The 18199-nt window shown below is 40.0% G+C and overlaps 1 protein-coding gene across 1 annotated transcript; it reads left to right on the plus strand.

Annotated features, from left to right (window-relative positions):
- The first annotated feature begins 3838 nt into the window (after nt 1-3838).
- Nucleotides 3839-17748, plus strand: LOC140236349 (lipoyl amidotransferase LIPT1, mitochondrial-like). Its single transcript, XM_072316306.1, has 9 exons — nt 3839-4000; nt 4509-4567; nt 5912-6086; nt 8314-8472; nt 9519-9626; nt 10276-10422; nt 15218-15286; nt 16715-16886; nt 17621-17748. The coding sequence occupies exons 1-9, from the start codon at nt 3839-3841 to the stop codon at nt 17746-17748; spliced, it is 1179 nt and encodes a 392-aa protein (XP_072172407.1).
- The last annotated feature ends 451 nt before the right edge of the window (nt 17749-18199 follow it).

The following is an 18199-nucleotide window of genomic DNA, read 5'->3' on the forward strand; positions in this document are numbered from 1 at the left end:
GTCGACCCACTGTCGAGAAAAGTTGTTTTGCGTCATTTTTTTTTAAAGTAACAATGACAAACCGCTTAAGTAGAATCACTGATGAAGATTCTCCTCTACGAAGATTCTCTGAACAGTTACACTTACAATTTTTTTTTATAATACATGTATAAGCCATTTCTATTCACTATAGTTTGTCGAAAATTTGATGAAGATCAACTTCCCATGCTTATTATGACAATAATGTCGGCATATTGAAAGAATCCAGTTATAATAATGATGATGCTAATAATGATAAAACAAACATACATACATAAATACATACATACATACATACAGTTTCTATATAGCGCCATTTTCCATTCTGATTAATGCTCAAGGCGCTTTACACGAAAGCAAAAGGACTGAAAATACAGAAGTTATGCAGTGAAAATTCATCCAAAGAGTGAGAAAGAGATGAGGCCTAGCCCTGTAAAACCGGGAATCGTTCTCTTAAAGGGATAGGCTAGCCTATTATAATATTGGTTGAGGTGAGGATTCAGCTTTTAACTTTTTGCGAGATAGGCCTACTTAGCACTTTAATGTAAAAAAATATATATATAATAATCCGAGAACAATTCAAAATTTATTTCAAGGAAACCGGTTTTGAATTGGCTTCATAAAAAAAGTAAAACAACGCGATGCTATTATGATAAAAGGTGCATGGATCCCATCTTTTATTAGGATCGCTATATTTTGGATATCTCATCTATTTCAAGGCCAATAACTTTCATCTAATAAACTTTGAATTTAGTCGTAGAATTGCATGCTCTTCCATATGATAAAATCAAAGGAGCTTTCCCCCGTTTCTAACGATTATCTCACAAAATTACCATTTAAAAAAACAACAACAACATTGGGAAGTATGGAAACCTGAAGCGCCATCTCAACTGAAAACTGTGATATCTATCGCCGTCTCTATCCTGTCACCACGGACCACCATCACTTCTATCATCTTGCCATGATATTGGTGTGTGGTCGGTGCCAATGTGCAAAATATTTATACCTAACCCCAAGCGTCTATATAGATAGGCCTATATAATCCGCCGTGCCAGACTAGCGGAAAGCGTTGTCCTTTTAATTATCGTTTGAATTAGGTCCTATTTCTTTTCGTCGAGAAACGCCTGTTGGCCTACATTGTTCGGTGTCTAATATAATTATTATTGTTGTGTGCAAAGCATTCTAGTGATTGCGAATTCTAATTTGGCCTCGGATTTGAGAAAAAAAAAGTATCATAAAATCCCTTTTATAGCTTCTGTTATGATTCTCTCCTTATTATGCTTGCCTAAAACATAGTAAAGTGCATAGTAGCCTAAAGTGTTTACATACAGATCATTAACCCTCTGAGTGTCACATTATATCACCTGCTCATAGGTTTGTGCTTAAAGAGATGGTACAGTATTGGTGGAGATGAGAATAGGGCTTTTAACTTTTTGCGACTACCAAAAAAACACTTATAGATACAGATCATACCATTTTAAGAGGAATTCAAAGTTTAAAAATCTGGTTTGGAATGACTGAAACATCCAAAAACAAAGTAAAACAAAACGATCGTAATAAAATGTAGGTCCCACACTTTATTAGAATCACTCTGTTTTGGATATCTCAGTCATTTCAAAACCAAATTCAATCAAATAAACGTTAAATCCCTCATGGAATTACATGCTCTTTCATATTTTATAAGATGTTTCTCATTATCTCACCAAAAAATGTTAGAAAACTGAAATTAAGTCTTAACCAAAACTATAGTACGATCCCTTTAAAGTTTGTGCACATTTGATGGCACAGAAAGGGTTAATTTCCTCGATCATTGAAATGATTGGGGGCCATTTCGTTTTTACAGCTTGACGAGCCTAAAGCAAACCAAGAAGATATTTGAATACTCTACATAATACGAAATTCAAACAGGAAAATAATAATCTAGAACATTTTTTTCTTATTTTCCCCCCACTGACTGGTGTCTTTCTAGACCCCATAATTATGCCTATAATGCTGTACCTTTTTTCTTTTACTGTATGCTGTCGATTTCTGCAGTCTTCTCGATCCTCCGTACGTACGTCCCTTTTTACTTCTTAATTTTCTCCGTTATTTTCTTATTGTTGATGTCATTCTTTTTAAGTTATTGATCCGTGTCAGTAGTTGGCGTTCCATAGGATTGTTTTCGTCTGACTTCCAAACGACGTACGTGGCCTCGTAGAGCCGTACCATCGAAGTCGTATCGTGCCTCGACGCTCGCTTGCGCATGCGGTGCATGTGTGTGTGGTGTATGTACCCGTGTTCCGTGCCCTGTCACACTAGCTAGCTGTGTCCGTCCACTGGAATCGCTAGTAATTGCAAGTGCTGCATAAGTAAGCCGCGTCCCAGTTCAGCTACGTAGACTGCACAGGTTGGACATCCATCAATCCTAAGACAAACTACCACTTTCACGAAGTGCATATCATGAAACGGAAAATATGTGGTCTTTCTTGCATTTTAAAGAAGTTCTAGCCGTGATTTAAGCTTCAGACTTCAGTCGCGTTTAGTGACATTCTCAGTTCAACTTCAGTAGAAATTTCTAGACCGGTTGCAAGAACTCCCGTTGTCATCCAAGCTTCAGCACCATACCAGCCGCTCGCAATCGCCTGCCGCCCGCCCGCCCCACACCTTGTGGGCGTGACGGAGGGGTTCTCTCTTCACTGGCCTGTCGACTGTCGTTCCCCAAGTCCCACTAAGTAAAGCTAAGAACTATCCACGGGTAAGGCAGCAAACCCTTCGGAATTCGATTGGCTTACCAAGTACTCTCAGCCTTGAATAAATAAATTTACAGTTGTTTTGTAGTGTAAATTTACTGGAAAAAAGATAAGTCTAATGAGTAGGCCTGTGCTCCTGTGGTGACTTCACCGAAATAATTCACCTTGGCTTTCCAACTAAAACCAACAGATTTAGAATTGAGCTGGAGTTATGCATTAATAATCATGATAACAATATGTGTAGTCGAGGACAGGGCCCAATTCTAACAATGTAACATCATGTTAGGGTATCATTCTAGTTAGAGTTCTAATGTTTAAAGTTTACTTCTGAACGTTTAATTGCGTACTAACTTATTTATTGTTTGTAAGGGAATCGGCCTCGATAGGCTTCATACGGCCTTTACTGATCCATCACGTGCTATGTTGATTGTATATTTTTCTCTTCTGTTTGATTGTGAACGTGATGTTTTCTTTTTAGCATGTGAAATAAATTTGAATTTGAATTTGAATTTGAATTAATAATAGAACCAAACTGTCTAACGGTTAGTATGAGGATATGAGTGCATTCTATTTTCACCAGACGCCACCCCCTGGTGGCTGTGAATTTTCTCGTATTTAATTATCATTTTCTCGCAGTGTCTATGACTGCACTACTCACATGACTCGGGACACTTCTAACGTTAGTTGTAAAGTAACTATACACAGCCCAGTCGCTGTACGTAGGCGTCTGGTCGGGCTAGTTGTAAAGCAACCTGCTCATCTATTCAATAATAACGCCATCCAAAATTTGACTGTCGACTGCCAGAGCTACATACATTATAGAAACCTGTGTGCTTTTGCGTGTGGTTGATTACAAATTGAATAAATGGTCTTTATTCATGCAATGGAATAAGAATCCGTATTTTGTTTATAAAGATGAGACACAGTATCTCGCTTCTTGCATAAGTTTACACCACCACACTCATGATTTTTTTTTGTGTGTGTGTGTGTTCATGTGTGTGATGAATTATAATACAATTTTGCTTGATGTGATAGTTTCACCAATCCCTGCTTCATCAGTCTTTACTCTCGCTTTCTGTTTAATATTCAGCATGGCATTGGTTCGCCTGAGAGCTTCTGGGACAGCAACGTCTTGGATATGGGAATTTCACACCAGGATTTGCCAGTGGAAAAAGACAAGTCCTGCATTCTTTAACCTTCGGAGATTCGCAAGCACGAAGCGGCAACAACAAGCTATCCAAGAGAATGTGACAGTAAGGGAAATTATAATCGGTGATCACCAACAAATGTTTTAGAACGTCATTAATAGTAACACACTCATCTGCATTATAAATTTTTGATGAATGTATCACACATGGATATAATCAGTATGGCTGTTTGCTGCCACCCCAACTCATTTTCTATGATTAGAAAGTGCGCTCAATATTCTCTACAGGAAGTACACTGTGTTACTATCTCACAGATGTAGACAAAATAATGTGTCTACCATAACATAAAAAAGCAGGGTGCTTTGTCTACATTTTCATCAGAATTTTGTTTTCCCCTGGCACTAGTCATTATGATACATGGGGTGTAGATTGCAGTGCTCCACCTAATCCATATTTTCATAAATTTTACCAATTTTAGAAGGAATTTGTCTGTGACTTCATATTTCATGTAATGTGTTATGCAGCATATCTTCATTCAAAGTGTATTGTAGGCTGCACGCTTGGTAGAGGCAAAATCAGCATAAATTTTATTCACATGTTGTTCCATCTTCAGGGCCTGGTGTATCTATCTACTTCCAGCAATGTTTTCTGCAACTTGGCGTTTGAAGATTGGTAAGGCTTGTCTCTTTTGCACTTATTGTCTTCCTCACCCTGTGCAAAGGTTAAAGTGATGGTAGAGTTTCGATGGAGATGGGCTTCAGGTTTCCAACTTTTTTGTGAGATAATGAGAAACCTCTTGTCAAACATAAAAGAGCATACCATTCTATTAAAGAGGAATTCAAAGTTTATTTAATGAAAATCGGTTTTGAAATGGCTGAGATATCCAAATCAAAAGTCAATCAAACTGGTCCTAGTAAAGACCCACCTTTTATTAGAACCTCTTTGTTTTAGATTATCTCAGCCCTTCCAAAACCAGTTTTTTCATCAAACAAACTTTCAATTCTTTTTAACATAGTCACAAAAAGTGGGGAACCTAAAGCCCCATCTCCATCAAAACTATGTACCATCCCTTTTATTACTTGTAGGCTGAATGGGTAACAAAAAATTGTAGCTGTGTAAGCCTCACCAGTCTATTCCACTGGTGTGTTGAGTGTATATTCTTAACTTTACAATGAAGTTCTAGATACTTAAACTGGAGACCTACTGTATGCCTTGTAATATATTTAGCAAATATAACATTTTGTTAGTCTGGTTTTGTAAGACAATTTCGTGAGTGGTTGAATTTTCAATGAAGGCACATTACTACGCCTGATGAGTGGGTTTGCTAACTTCTAAACTAGGCCAAGCTTAGAGGGATTACTGAATGCTATATTAGTAATGAAAAGGCGTGGCAAGTTGCACATTGTAAGCCAAGTTTCTGGGCTCATTAAGGGTTACTAGTAATGAGAACATTTTGGGGAAAACAATGCTTCAGGGTGTGTTTGGCAATGATCTCAATTGTCTCCTGTTTACAACACAAGTGCATCTGTAGGCGCGGTCAGACTGGCAAAAAATCGAGAAGTTTAAGATCGCAAAGTTTGGGCCATTGGTACGCGCGCAAGAAAGTGCGCCGTCCGATGGTTAGTGATTGTGACTTAAAAAAGCACATCTGTACATGACAATGGCCTCACGCTTCGGAGACACCGCCCGCAAACAGATCGAGAAGTTTCGTGAGAAGTTTCGCTGGAAGTTTGCGATCACACTGGCAAAACTTCGAGATCTTAAAGATCACGATCTTAAACTTCGCGATCTTCTGCCAGTCTGACCGCGCCTAAAATGATCTTTCCAGCACAAGCAGTGAGCTACTTACTTGTAGAAATAGTTATGCACATGTAGTCTTTTGCTACGATAGTCCGCGTCGTACTTGCCATAAGACCAAACCATGTGTTGATTGTATATTTAAGAGGTTGAGGTGTCTCATTATCCTTCTGGCTCTCAATCATGTTTTCTACAAAAACTGCTCTACTCTTACGCCAGGGTGTACAACAACACAGACCTCTCCAAGACCAGCATCATGCTTCTCTGGCGGAACGATCCCTGCGTGGTGATTGGCCGACACCAGAACCCTTGGGCAGAGGTCAACCTGCGGCTGCTTTGGAGTTCACAGGTCAAGCTAGCAAGGAGAAGAAGTGGCGGAGGGACCGTGTATCATGTAAGTTGGATTTTTAACCCTAATCAGGCTGGGCTTTAAGCTGTATAATCCGAGGGGGGTTGAATTCCGCACCCCAAAATCTCAGCCATCAGTGGTGCAATCGGTACGAAATTTGGCAGGCAAAACAACCATTTCATTTGAAGATCATGTCTTGAAATATTTTGAAATTATCAATTGCAAATTTTGATTACTTGATTACAAATGCCAATTAACCCTAAAGGGGCCGGGCTTTTTTGGCTATGCTCAGACCGGGGGGGGGGGGGGGGGGGATTCCGCCCCCCCCCCCCCCCCCCCCCCCTGAGATCTCGGCCATCGGTGGTGCGATCGCGATGAAATTTTGCATGCGTGAGACCCGCATCATAATCTACAAGATTGTGTTATAAGATTTTTTGAAACAATCAATTTCTAATTTTAATTAATTAATTATGCAAATTAAGCTCAAGGTGATATTTTAGCTTAATTAAAAGCACTGAGAGTCTAATTTCTGATCTGTAAATCTGTTTTAGCATATTCAACAATTGTACATCACAAAAACTTCCAAAACTCATTTCAATTCTTATGTATTTTATTGTTTTCAAAATTTCTTATGTATTTCTCTGTTTTTCAACTTTTTTTTTTCTTTGTTTTTTCATTGGAAATTGTCACTGACCACTTTTCTACCATAATTAGCACAAAATTAATCAATGAAAGTGATTAATTGTAAAAATAATCAGGTTTTTATGCCTTTCATGACAGAGCACTGTTTTCCATAGGAAATGTACACAAAATCACAAAATTGTGCCCGTTTTGGAGCGACATTCCGTTACAAAAATGGGCGTGGCTTCGCAAAAGTATGCGCGGACGTTGCAAATTTGGTCTCAAAAGTTCTGCGAGACTTGAACAAAGAAAGTCAAGAAGCCTCGCGATGAGGCCTTCTCGCGTTACAGAATTATAGCGCGAAATGTCGAGGGGGGGGGCGGATTCCGCCCCCCCCCCCCCCCCCCCCCCGGCCCTTTTAGGGTTAAGCCCGAGGTCTTGAAGTGTATTCTAGCCTGTCAAACACTAATCAAAAGCATTGAGAGTTTTACTTTTTTGTTTGTACAATGTATATCTATCTGTTGTAACATATTCAACAATTGTATGGTATAAAAACTTTGAAAAATTATTCAAATTCTTATGTATTTTGTTGTTGGAGATTTGCTATGCATTTTTGTGATCTTTGACGTTTTTTTATCCTCTTTTTTTTTCGCTTGGAAATTGTGAGTGACTACTTCTCAACCATAATTAGCATAAAGTCATTCAATCAAAGTGACTGAGTAAAAAGGTCTTTGTGAGTTTTGTGACGGAGCACTGCTCTCCATAGAGAATGTACACAAAATTTTGTATTCATAAACATTGGTTGAAAAAAAAGCCTCTCCTATTTTGAATGTAAAATGTAACATATATCACAAATCTTGTTCTTTGGCACTCACAAATTATGCTACTGTTTTTGGCAGAATACCATAATTTCCTTTTTCACCCGTGAAAAGTTGATACCATAAATTGATTGATATGACATTTAGATATCAGATGTGCTCTATTCCCCTGTAATAGTAATGTATTCTACAGACCTTTAAACTTTGCTTCAATACTCTCAATGTTGGATGCTAATTGGCAGCATGCCATGGTTTTCAGATGTAGAAGTGAAAAGCTGACAGCACAAATTTATTGATAAGATGTTTTGATGTCATATGTGCTGTCTTTCCTAGTAATGGAATTCATTCTTTAAAGGTATTAGCCCACATTTGTAAACCTGCAGCAATTGGTCTCATAGTTAGCATGAAGTTTGGGTATGATTGCAGTAACACCTGTGCAAAATTTCGTTCCAATTAGTCCATTACTTTCATAAAAATAAATGAAAATGCACCGTAATCCGTATGCATGCGTATAACGCTCGCTAGCTCCGGTCCACGTACGTGTTACATGTACAATGTATGTAGCTATAGCCCGCGTTCGTAATTCGATTTTGGGTCGGGTTGACCCGGTTTGAAAATTGATTTTAAAACGATGATTTTCTCTCTTTTATCGAATGGTATAGACAAAGAGCGACAGGTGAGGTATGTTACTGTTATACCTTGTACTTAAAGTCATATTGGACCTGTTTTATGCAGTTTTGATTTTCATGGGTTTGCAAATGTGGGCTAGTACCTTTAAAGCTTTGACATCTCATCATGCATGTGTACCAACTTCTCCCTCCCCATCCTCACAGGACCTTGGTAATCTGAACATCACCTTCTTCACCTCCCGAGAGAGGTACAACCGGTCTGAGAATCTCAACCTCATCTCAAGGGCCATCCAGAGGAACTGGCCGCACCTCAGCGTGTCCATCACTGAGCGAGATGCCATGGTCGTCGACAACTTCTTCAAGATATCCTTTTTTGTAGTGTGGACATTTGTAACCACCCAGCTCAAAACCCACTAAAAGTAGGCCAAAATGAATTTCTTCCTCTCTATGGAGTTTCAAAGAGTAAGCTCCAAGTGTTATAATGATGTACAACTTGATTAAAATTGGACCATCTTATCCTATTCAAAGAATGGTTGAATTAGGAGTCACAGTTTCATAGAAAAGGAAGAAAATAGGGTATTACTATTGGGTCACCCAGGCATGCTGTACAGAAGAATGAAACCATTTTCTCTTTCCCAGAATATGGTAAAGAAAAATTGCTAACATCTTAATGTTTGTTTTGTTTTATGCTGCCAAATTTTGACTGTAGGTAGACAAAAGATTGACTCTCCCACGTAAGATAAACTTAAAAATCAGAGTCTATCAACTGAATGACATTTTTGGTCCATTACAGAGGGTCCTAATCTGCAACTTTTTGTGGGCGTTTGAAAAGCTGGGCAGTCACATTTAGATAATCCCTGTCAATTGATTGATGAGTGCGTCATAATCCACATAGGAAATTCAAAGCTATTTGCTCTGGACCATGCTGAATAAGAAAAATGCAGTCAATCATAAGCCAGAAAATCAAATTTAAGTCAGGTACCAGCAAAGCGAGAAGACCTCATCTTGAGGTTCCTTGACCTCTTTTTTTTTCCAATTCTCGCGCAAGTTTTGTGACGAAATTTTCAATGTCTGCGCATACCATTTATACAAACCAATGCCAATTTTTTAACTGCATGTCACCCCAAAATGGGCACAATTTTTGTGTACATTTCTATTGGACAGCAATGCTCCGTCATGAAACTCAAAAAAACCTGAGGGAAAAACCTGGGGGGGGGGGGGGATATCGGCCCCCTTCCCCCTCCCCATTAGGGTTAATGTTCATAGCCCTGTAACCCACCACCACCCACTCTGTGATATGGTGAAGCCCATACAGTAACAAGTGCTTCCATGCATCCAGTATGTACAGTGTACACGGTGACTGCTCCTTGCATACCCCTTTAGATTCCCTTGACTAGTGTTGTGTTCACATCTCGGGGACCTCGTCCAAACTGGGAAGGAAAATCGCCTACCACCACTGCACCCTACTGCACAGTGTGAACACACACAAGCTGAAGGAGCTCCTAAATGTAAGCAAGGTACTGTTCCCAATTCAATATATTATCCTTTTACCTTTCTGTTTGCAAATAACAGCAAAAGAAATGCCTGGACAAAGAAAGTGAATCTATAGTATGAAAGTGTAATACTGCTGTGTTATTATCGTCTGATTAATCTCCATTTTGCCTGATGGTGAAACCATGAGTAAAAAACTAGAATGAGTTGAGAAGTTCCACAATAGTTATGTACAAATGTAATTGGAAGTTCAAACATGAAAATATCTAGACTTCTGGTTAGTGATTAAAACCACATTATTTCTCAGCTGATACAATGGTTGGGCAAGGGGGAAAAAAAATGATACCTGTATGTAAAAGAAGAAAGAAAAAAGGAAGTCGTTCGACAAAACAACATACATGGCTATATTATTTTCTTGAGAACTTTCTATTGAGCAGACCATAGACAAACATACATGTATCTCGTGCTTTAATGTTTGCTTGAAACGGAAATAGAGTAGTCTCCACTGAATTGGGTACTGTCTGGCAGAGCACTTCTTACCTGATTAAGCGGAAAGTACTGTACCACAAAATTAATTCACCGAGTTTGCTCCTGCTCCCTGCACTCTTCTACGTGAAGAATCCTGCAATTTCATTAACCATGACTACCTCTTTCCATGCATGTTTAATACCGTAGAAAGGATTACAGAGCAACGCTACAGCCAGTGTTCGAAGCACCGTCAAGAACCTGGCGGACATCGAGCCAGCGATCTGCCACACTAGCCTGATCAAGTGCATAAGTAACGAGTTCTACAGCCAGTTCACTCCCTACAAAGAAAATCAGGTATGAGATTGCAGAATGTTGCAGTTTTTAATAGTATTATCAATTGTCAGAGATTTGTTATGCTGTGTTAAAAAAGAAACACAGTTCATCGTTCTTTCTTTCTTTCTTGAAGGCGATAGTTGGTTGTAAACTGATAGCAGGTTGATAAATGTTTTTATTACCCGTATCAGGCATCTGAGCTGTGGTTCTTCGAGATTGTATTCCCCTAGTATTATGCGCGGGATTGCGCACCAGGAGGGAGAAGAGGGGTGAATTTCTAATATTCCCCTCTTTGGCAAATGCCTATGGGATTTGCGTGTTAAAAACAAGGGGAATATAGCATCCAGGCACTTGAGCTCCCAGTGAGGCCCAAAATTTGCTATTGATGATAGTTTCTCATGGAGTGGCTTCGCGACGAAGGGCAAATTCCCATAGGTTAACGCGTAAAACTAAAGGACAATTGCTATTACTGTGTGAGCTGGTTGTTTCTACGCACGCCCATACCCAAGTTTCGCGACAGAGGGCAAATTCCCATAGGTTAACACGTAAAAATAGACGACGATCCCTGAGCCTGTGTAAGTTGGCTGTTCAACGCTCGCCGAATACCTGAGCTGTGTATAGGGATGACGCGCAGTGAGTGTAGAGCTTGAGCTGACGCCGAGTGGAATACAGTATTCATCGCATAATCGGGCATCTGATAATCGGGAACCTCGCTTAAATGACAGACGCTTCCCAGAAACATTTCCAATGCACGTTATTGTCACTGGATAATCGGGCGGGGACCTCTGATAAACGGGACAATTTTTCTTCAAGCGATCTTTGATTTTGTTGATATTTTACACAAAAAATCTACCAAAATATCACAACAATATTTCAAAGATTCCCTATCAGTTGTCGTTTACATCAAACTTACAAAGCAAGCTTCGGACTGGTGTGTTTTGACCTCCGTCCATCCAGTACACGTACATTTCAGCTCGCTGCCCGCCTTCGCTTTTCTGTACATGTGTATCCATATGGCGAGCTAGATCGCTACAACACATGTACAGTGCACTGATAGCGGCAAGTAAACAATCAAGCCGTGATGATTGAATGATTGAAGGACTTTTCATTGACGTTCCCACATCAGTTCTGGGTAATCATTTCCCATGGTTGTGGATATATGTATTTATACAGAACGCCCTACATGTACGTGTCCAAGAATTCTACGAATGTTTAAGAAAGTGCTAGCTTTTAATCCACATATTTTGTGTTCGAAGAGAGGTGACAGAAGCCGAACCCAGTTGCGATTACTCTACATCATTGCGAGAATGCAGGGACAGCTAGAGGGTCGCGCCGAGGGGTAGCGTGGTTGTGTATTCATGTACATGTACAGTACGTCAGTATGCATGTGTGTGTGTGTGTGTGTGTGTGTGTGTGCACTACATAATGTACATGTCGTATGCCGTTAGTGTATGGTGAGTGCTCATCGCGAAATCGGGCACCCCGCTTAAAGGGGCCGTGTTTGCTACTCCCAACCTGTCCCGATTATGCGATGAATACTGTACCATGAATTGGGAAGTTGTAAAAAGTTTACATTGTAATGATTTATTTTACTGCTCAAGATGCCTGAAATGGGTAATAATAATGATATGGACTCTCTACTTTCAGGGGAACATGACATTTATTGCCCTCATTAGAATTGTATTGCCCTCGCCTAATACAATTCTAGTTCAGGCAATAAATACTGTATCCCCCTCAAGGCCAGTCCATAGTATATTATTATAGAATGTTTAAAAAACAGAGTGCTCTTCAGAAGGAAAATATTTGTCAAAGCCTGGGATTTCATGTTCTTGTCTGTTCGGCCCCATATGTAACAGACTAACTTTTTTAATTTCAAAGCAGTATATTAAAAAAACACAAAATTTGTGTATGTGTAAAAGCAAAAACAGATGATTATCGAAAATGCAATTATTAAGGTTTAATGCCAGTGAGTCAACCAAGCCTGTGTCTATGGATTGATCAGTATTCCAATAAAACAACCATCTTTGAAATGAAGACAATGTCTGTACCATAGATTAACTGTCAATTGGTTGTTTCATGTTGAATAAAGGTCAGTAATATCAAAGACTATTGTAAAAGTTGGAATTTTTTTGCAGTGTTGAAATTATCCTGCAATGTTGTGCGATGTGAGATTAGTACAAAATAAAAAGGTGCTCATTTTTACTTTGTTTTGCTTTTTAGTAGTATTCATGTTTGCTAGCCCTGCAGCATTTTTTTTTCCAGAACCAGTTATAATAATAATAATAATAATAATAATGTACATTTATGTAGCGCTTATTACAGTAGTTTCTAAGCGCTTAACATTTAAATCTTAAATTAATACATGTATAAGGATTATGAAAAGCATAATAAATTATATAACATTACGTTACATAATATTACATTAAATTACATTATATTACATTACATTGCATGACATTATAATAAGTAATTAAACGAAATAGATTGGATGACATGGAATCAGTGAATCGAACTACAGTTATCTCTTACCTTTGTTCATGCTCCCCAAACCCTAATGGTTGTGGGAGCAGTGGTAAGCTTTTTGAAGTGCCAGCTCATTTGTCGGGACTGTCCACGATACTAAATACTTGCAAAATTCTGTATACCTGCTGGGTGCACGAAAGAATCACACAAAAATGTCTGCTCTTGCAGTAAGTTGAAGAATAATGTATTCATACTTCACCAAACGATGAGCAGAACACCAGAGTCTTCAAGGACATGCCACAGCAATGAAGCCATCCTGACTAGCCCAGGCAGGGAGACATCTTTACTGAACATGTTCCGATGTACATGTATGTACGTGTATGTGTACGTGTACGTGTATGTGTGGATTTTTAGTTCAGGGCAGGTTCTGAAAGAGCAGACTCTAAGCTTTAAAACAAGAGACCCGCGGGTCTAGCGCTCACCTGAGTATCGCAAGTTCACCTTTCACTCAGTCACTAATCTAAATTATTCACAGCGCTACTAAAATTTGACCAGGCATTCTCAAGTAGAAGATGAAAATGTACAATAAGGGCCCAAATTTTTTAAGATTCCTTAATTTGGGGGGATTGGGGCCCCCTGGGGCCCACTGGGTGGGGCATGGTGCCCATTTTGATAAATTGAGATCCTGACCCCCTAGGGATGCTACCTGCCAAGTTTGACGAAAATCCATCATGAGGTTTTCAGGAAGAAGATGAAAATGTACAATTCAGGCCCCCATTTGGACCTTCCCAACCACCCCCCCCCCCCCCCCCTTTGCCCCCAAGAGGGGCACCCCTGGATCTGCTATGAACAAACTTGAAACTACAGTCATTAATTTACTCACTCATAGTATTATCTTAGCTCTATCACTTCTGATTCTAGAGAAGATTTTTAAAGATTCCTTCATTTTGGGGGGTTTGGGCCCCCCTGGGGGCCCCCTGGGTGGGGCATGGTGCCCATTTTAACAAAATGAGATCCTAACCCCCTAGGGATGCTACCTGCCAAGTTTGGTGAAAATGGGTCATGGGGTTCTCAAGAACAAGATGAAAATGTACAATTTAGGCCCTATTAGGACCCCTCCCCACCCCCCTCCCCTGGGTCGCAAGGGGGGCACCCCTGATTCTGCCATGAACAAACTTGAAACTACAGTCATCAATGTACTAACTCATAGTATTAACTTAGCTCTATCACTTCTGGTTCTAGAGAAGAAGATTTTTACAGATTTCTTAATTTTGGGGGTTTGGGCCCCCCTTGGGGCCCCCTGGGTGGGGCATGGTGCCCATTTTAACAAATTGAGTTCATAACCCCCTAGGGATGCTACCTGCCAAGTTTGATGAAAATTGGTCTTGGGGTTTTCAAGAAGAAGATGAAAATGTAAAAAGTTTACGCACGACGGACAACGCACGACGCACGACGGACGCACGACGCACGACGGACGCCGGACGAAGGGTGATCTCAATAGCTCACTTGAGCCTTTGGCTCAGGTGAGCTAATAATGTATAACTCAACTCAAATGGACTCTCCTAACCTATAATCTAATAACGGAAATAAAGCACACACCATGGAAAAGTGTGAACTGAGAAAAGAGGCCCTGAAGTACAGGGTCTGTTCAAGGGCTTAATCTTCTTAAATAGCAGGTCGTGCTAGCCATGTGATGAATGTGACAAAACAGGGTGTAAACCACAGGAGCAACAACAATGAAGGGATTATCAGATTGGGCTGAAATTTAAGATGCTCTATGAACACATTATGAACACAATGTCCAAGATGATTAATGTCAACTTTCAAAGTAGTCGCATTATCCTTTCAAAAGTTATTAGAGTTGGAAGTGAAGAGTGTGCAAAGAATTTTCAAGAAATGAAAAGGAGTCTCTAAGACATACCTGATCACACTATTCGACCAAAAAAAAAAAAAAAAAAAAAAAGGGGGGGGGTTGTAGAAAACTGCTGAAAACCACTTTCACATTCATTTTAAGATTCCAAACTCAAGAATAATGTTGAAGAAGAGTAGCTCTCTCAGAAAATTTGGAATACTAAAAATTGACTTGGTGTATTCGTTTCACCTTTTGTGAGTTCTCATGTAAAATCAAGGGTTGCAACTATTTGTTGGTTTTGTGATACATTGTCACTTTTAAAGTATTAAAAAAAAAAATGTTTCATTGCTGCTGGCTCAGTTTAGGCCTGAATTTCATCCTTCTGCTGTTTACGTGCCAAAGCGGTCATTCTTGATGGCCATCTTATCACAGCAAACACTCTTTTCAAAGTACCTTGGTGTGAAAATGGATCAAACAACCTTTTCACTTTCCTCCCCTCAGATATACAAGATTGACCCAAAAGATGAAGCCACGTGGAATGGTCTGTCTACACTGCAATCAGAACTTGAGGTAAGTTTGCATCAGTGTGCAATTAAACAAAGAAATTGAAAAGGGTGCCAACTCGAACAAGAAATGAAAGAAGAAAAGATGTCATTCATTGTCTCAATGGTATAAATGTGTCAAATGTGTGATAACTGGATGTGTTATTTCTGAAAGGAAATTGTTATCTTGCTATTTCTCTGAGTAGATGTGTGGGTCATTGTACTTTCACTCATCTGTCACTATAAAGTCTATCATTCCATTCCAGTCCTCACTGTACTGTGATACCAGCCCTCTATCTTTGATACAAGGTTGTGAGTGCATTCAGAATCATCAGAGCATATTTGAAGTGTTAGTTCATACCGCCCATCCACTTTAATAGTTAGACAACTTGATTATCTGTATGACTTCTGTACACTTTCTTCCAAATCATCTCCCATTGTCTTGGAATATAGAAAGGTTAAAGGGGAAGGCTAGTAACTGATCACTGGGAATCAGTGGAAATGCTGGGAGATGATTGTTCCAATCCTTATGGGATTCATTCAAGAGTTCATTGTATATCTAATGTTGTGTGAAAATGATTTGCTTCCGAATGGTCTCATATTCAAGTAATGTGCAGTTTAATGCTTCCAGGTTAGCGTCCCTGGTCAGTGACGGAGCATCAATCTGCACATTACTTGAATATGAGACCGTTCTGAAGCAAATCATTTTCACACAACATTAGATATACAATGAACTCTTGAATGAATCCCATAAGGATTGGAACAATCATCTCCCAGCATTTTCACTGATTCCCACTGATCAGTTACTAGCCATCCCCTTTAAACTTTATCAGGTGGATGTTGATAAAATGCTGTAGAAATGTCTTCAAACAGTTTCCCTTCACTGCTTCTCAGAGCCCATCTTATATAAACCTTGCATCTCAGATTCAAAATGAGGGCTTCTGCTTTAATGAGGAAAACAAATTTACTGGTATACATGTCATATTCATCTATGATAAATATTTCTTATCGGAAGTATCAGGCTGTGTTGGATTAACCCTAAAAGGGGCGGGGGGGGGGGGGGGGGGCGGAATCCGCCCCCCCCCCTCGACGTTTCGCGCTATAATTCTGTAACGCGAGAAGGCCTCGTTGCGAGGCTTCTTGACTTTCTTCGTTCAAGTCTCGCGCAACTTTTGAGACCAAATTTGCAACGTCCGCGCATACTTTTGCGAAGCCACGCCCATTTTTGTAATGGAATGTCGCCCCATTGGAATATATCCCCCCCCCCTCCATTGGAATCCATGCCCCCCCCCCCCCCCCCCCCCCCCCCGGTCTGAGCATAGCCAAAAAAGCCCGGCCCCTTTAGGGTTAAGTGACAGACTGCATGGATATTTAGCATGCCTGTTACAAAAAGAGAGAGAGAGACAGAGAGAGAGGAAAAATGTCCATTTGACTGACTCTGATTTTACAATTTCAGAGTTGGCAGTGGGTGTACGGGAAGACCCCACGATTCAGCGTCACGGAGCAGCGAGGGGGGATCACAGTCATCGTGCACGTTCATCACGCCAAGATAGAGGGTGTCGTAGTGCAGGCGCCAGATGGCTGGTTGGATGTTGAGCTTGTTCAACGCTTCACGGAATGCTTGCACGGTTAGTGACAAGACAGCAAATGTGTCCATCATATCAGTCTTGTGCATAAACACAGGGAATATCTGTAGATACTTGCGCCAAGTGAGTTTGCTTTTGAAAATAATAGTTTTGAAACTGTAGCAGCACTTCTCATTTGAATGAAGAAACCATATTCTAGTACTACATCTTTTCTGTTTCTTGCTATTGTGTAATTTGCCCACATGAACCATAAAAAGGAACATAGCAGTTCTAGGCAAAATTGAAAAACAAAAACAACAAAAAGTGGCAATGATTAGTGGCTGGAAGTTGATGTCACAGCAGTGGAAATATAAAGAGATCTGATATAACAAAATACCTAATATAACAAACTAATTTCTCGGATCCCTATGAATTTATTTCCTTTGTTTTGTATTGTTATTGACTAGTCATATAACAAAATATCTGAATATAAAGAACGAATTGGCTTGGTCCCGAGGATCTCGTCAAATTGTGTTTCCACTGTATTTATTCACATGTCCAGTGCACCACTTCTACTGATTTTAGTCTATGACAGAGCCAGTAGTCATATTATGGATTAAATTAAGATGGTGGTAATGCTTGTCCGTGCTATCCAATTTACAGTTTCTACCACTTATAGCATCACATCTCTGTAATTTCATAGTAGGACCTACTCCTCACTTGATGTTTTGCCTTTATAAACCTACAATGTACGTACATGTCATTGTTGTCTACGTCCCCCATTATCTCGATTCCAGGTCAGCACTTCTGGTCCCAGAGCGTCGCCGACGCAGCGTCGGCTCTCCTGGGGGACGAGAGGACAGACCATAACACGCTGAGGAAGTACCGCCTCTTGGCCAGCATGATTCGGGATGCGGCCAGTTGATGAAGAGATGGGGAAGGATGATGATGATGATGATGATGATGACGGCGGTGATGACGGTCTTGGTGGCCACCCCACAGTGTGTGAAAATTTTAGCTATGATGATGGTGATGATGGTGATGATGGTGATGATGATGATGATGATGATGATGATGATGATGATGATGATGATGATTATGATGAAGAAGATGAAGATGGTCATGATGGCAACCCCAATGTAGGCAGTGTGTGAAAATTTTACCATTGATCATGGTAATGATAGTGATGGTGATGATGATGTTGATGATTAAAGTAATAGTGAGAGGGATGACAGTGGCTTCTGTGAGAGTAAAGCTGCTCTGAAGTTTATTATTGGCATGTCATTTTGATGTGTGTCTGAGGGTTGAGGTCAAATACATGTACTTTGCATTGCCTTTATTTAAAAGGGAAACCCATTCTATGTCCAGAATGACAT

The sequence above is a fragment of the Diadema setosum genome, chromosome 12 (genome assembly GCF_964275005.1).
Source record: "Diadema setosum chromosome 12, eeDiaSeto1, whole genome shotgun sequence".
Classification (NCBI taxonomy): domain Eukaryota; kingdom Metazoa; phylum Echinodermata; class Echinoidea; order Diadematoida; family Diadematidae; genus Diadema; species Diadema setosum.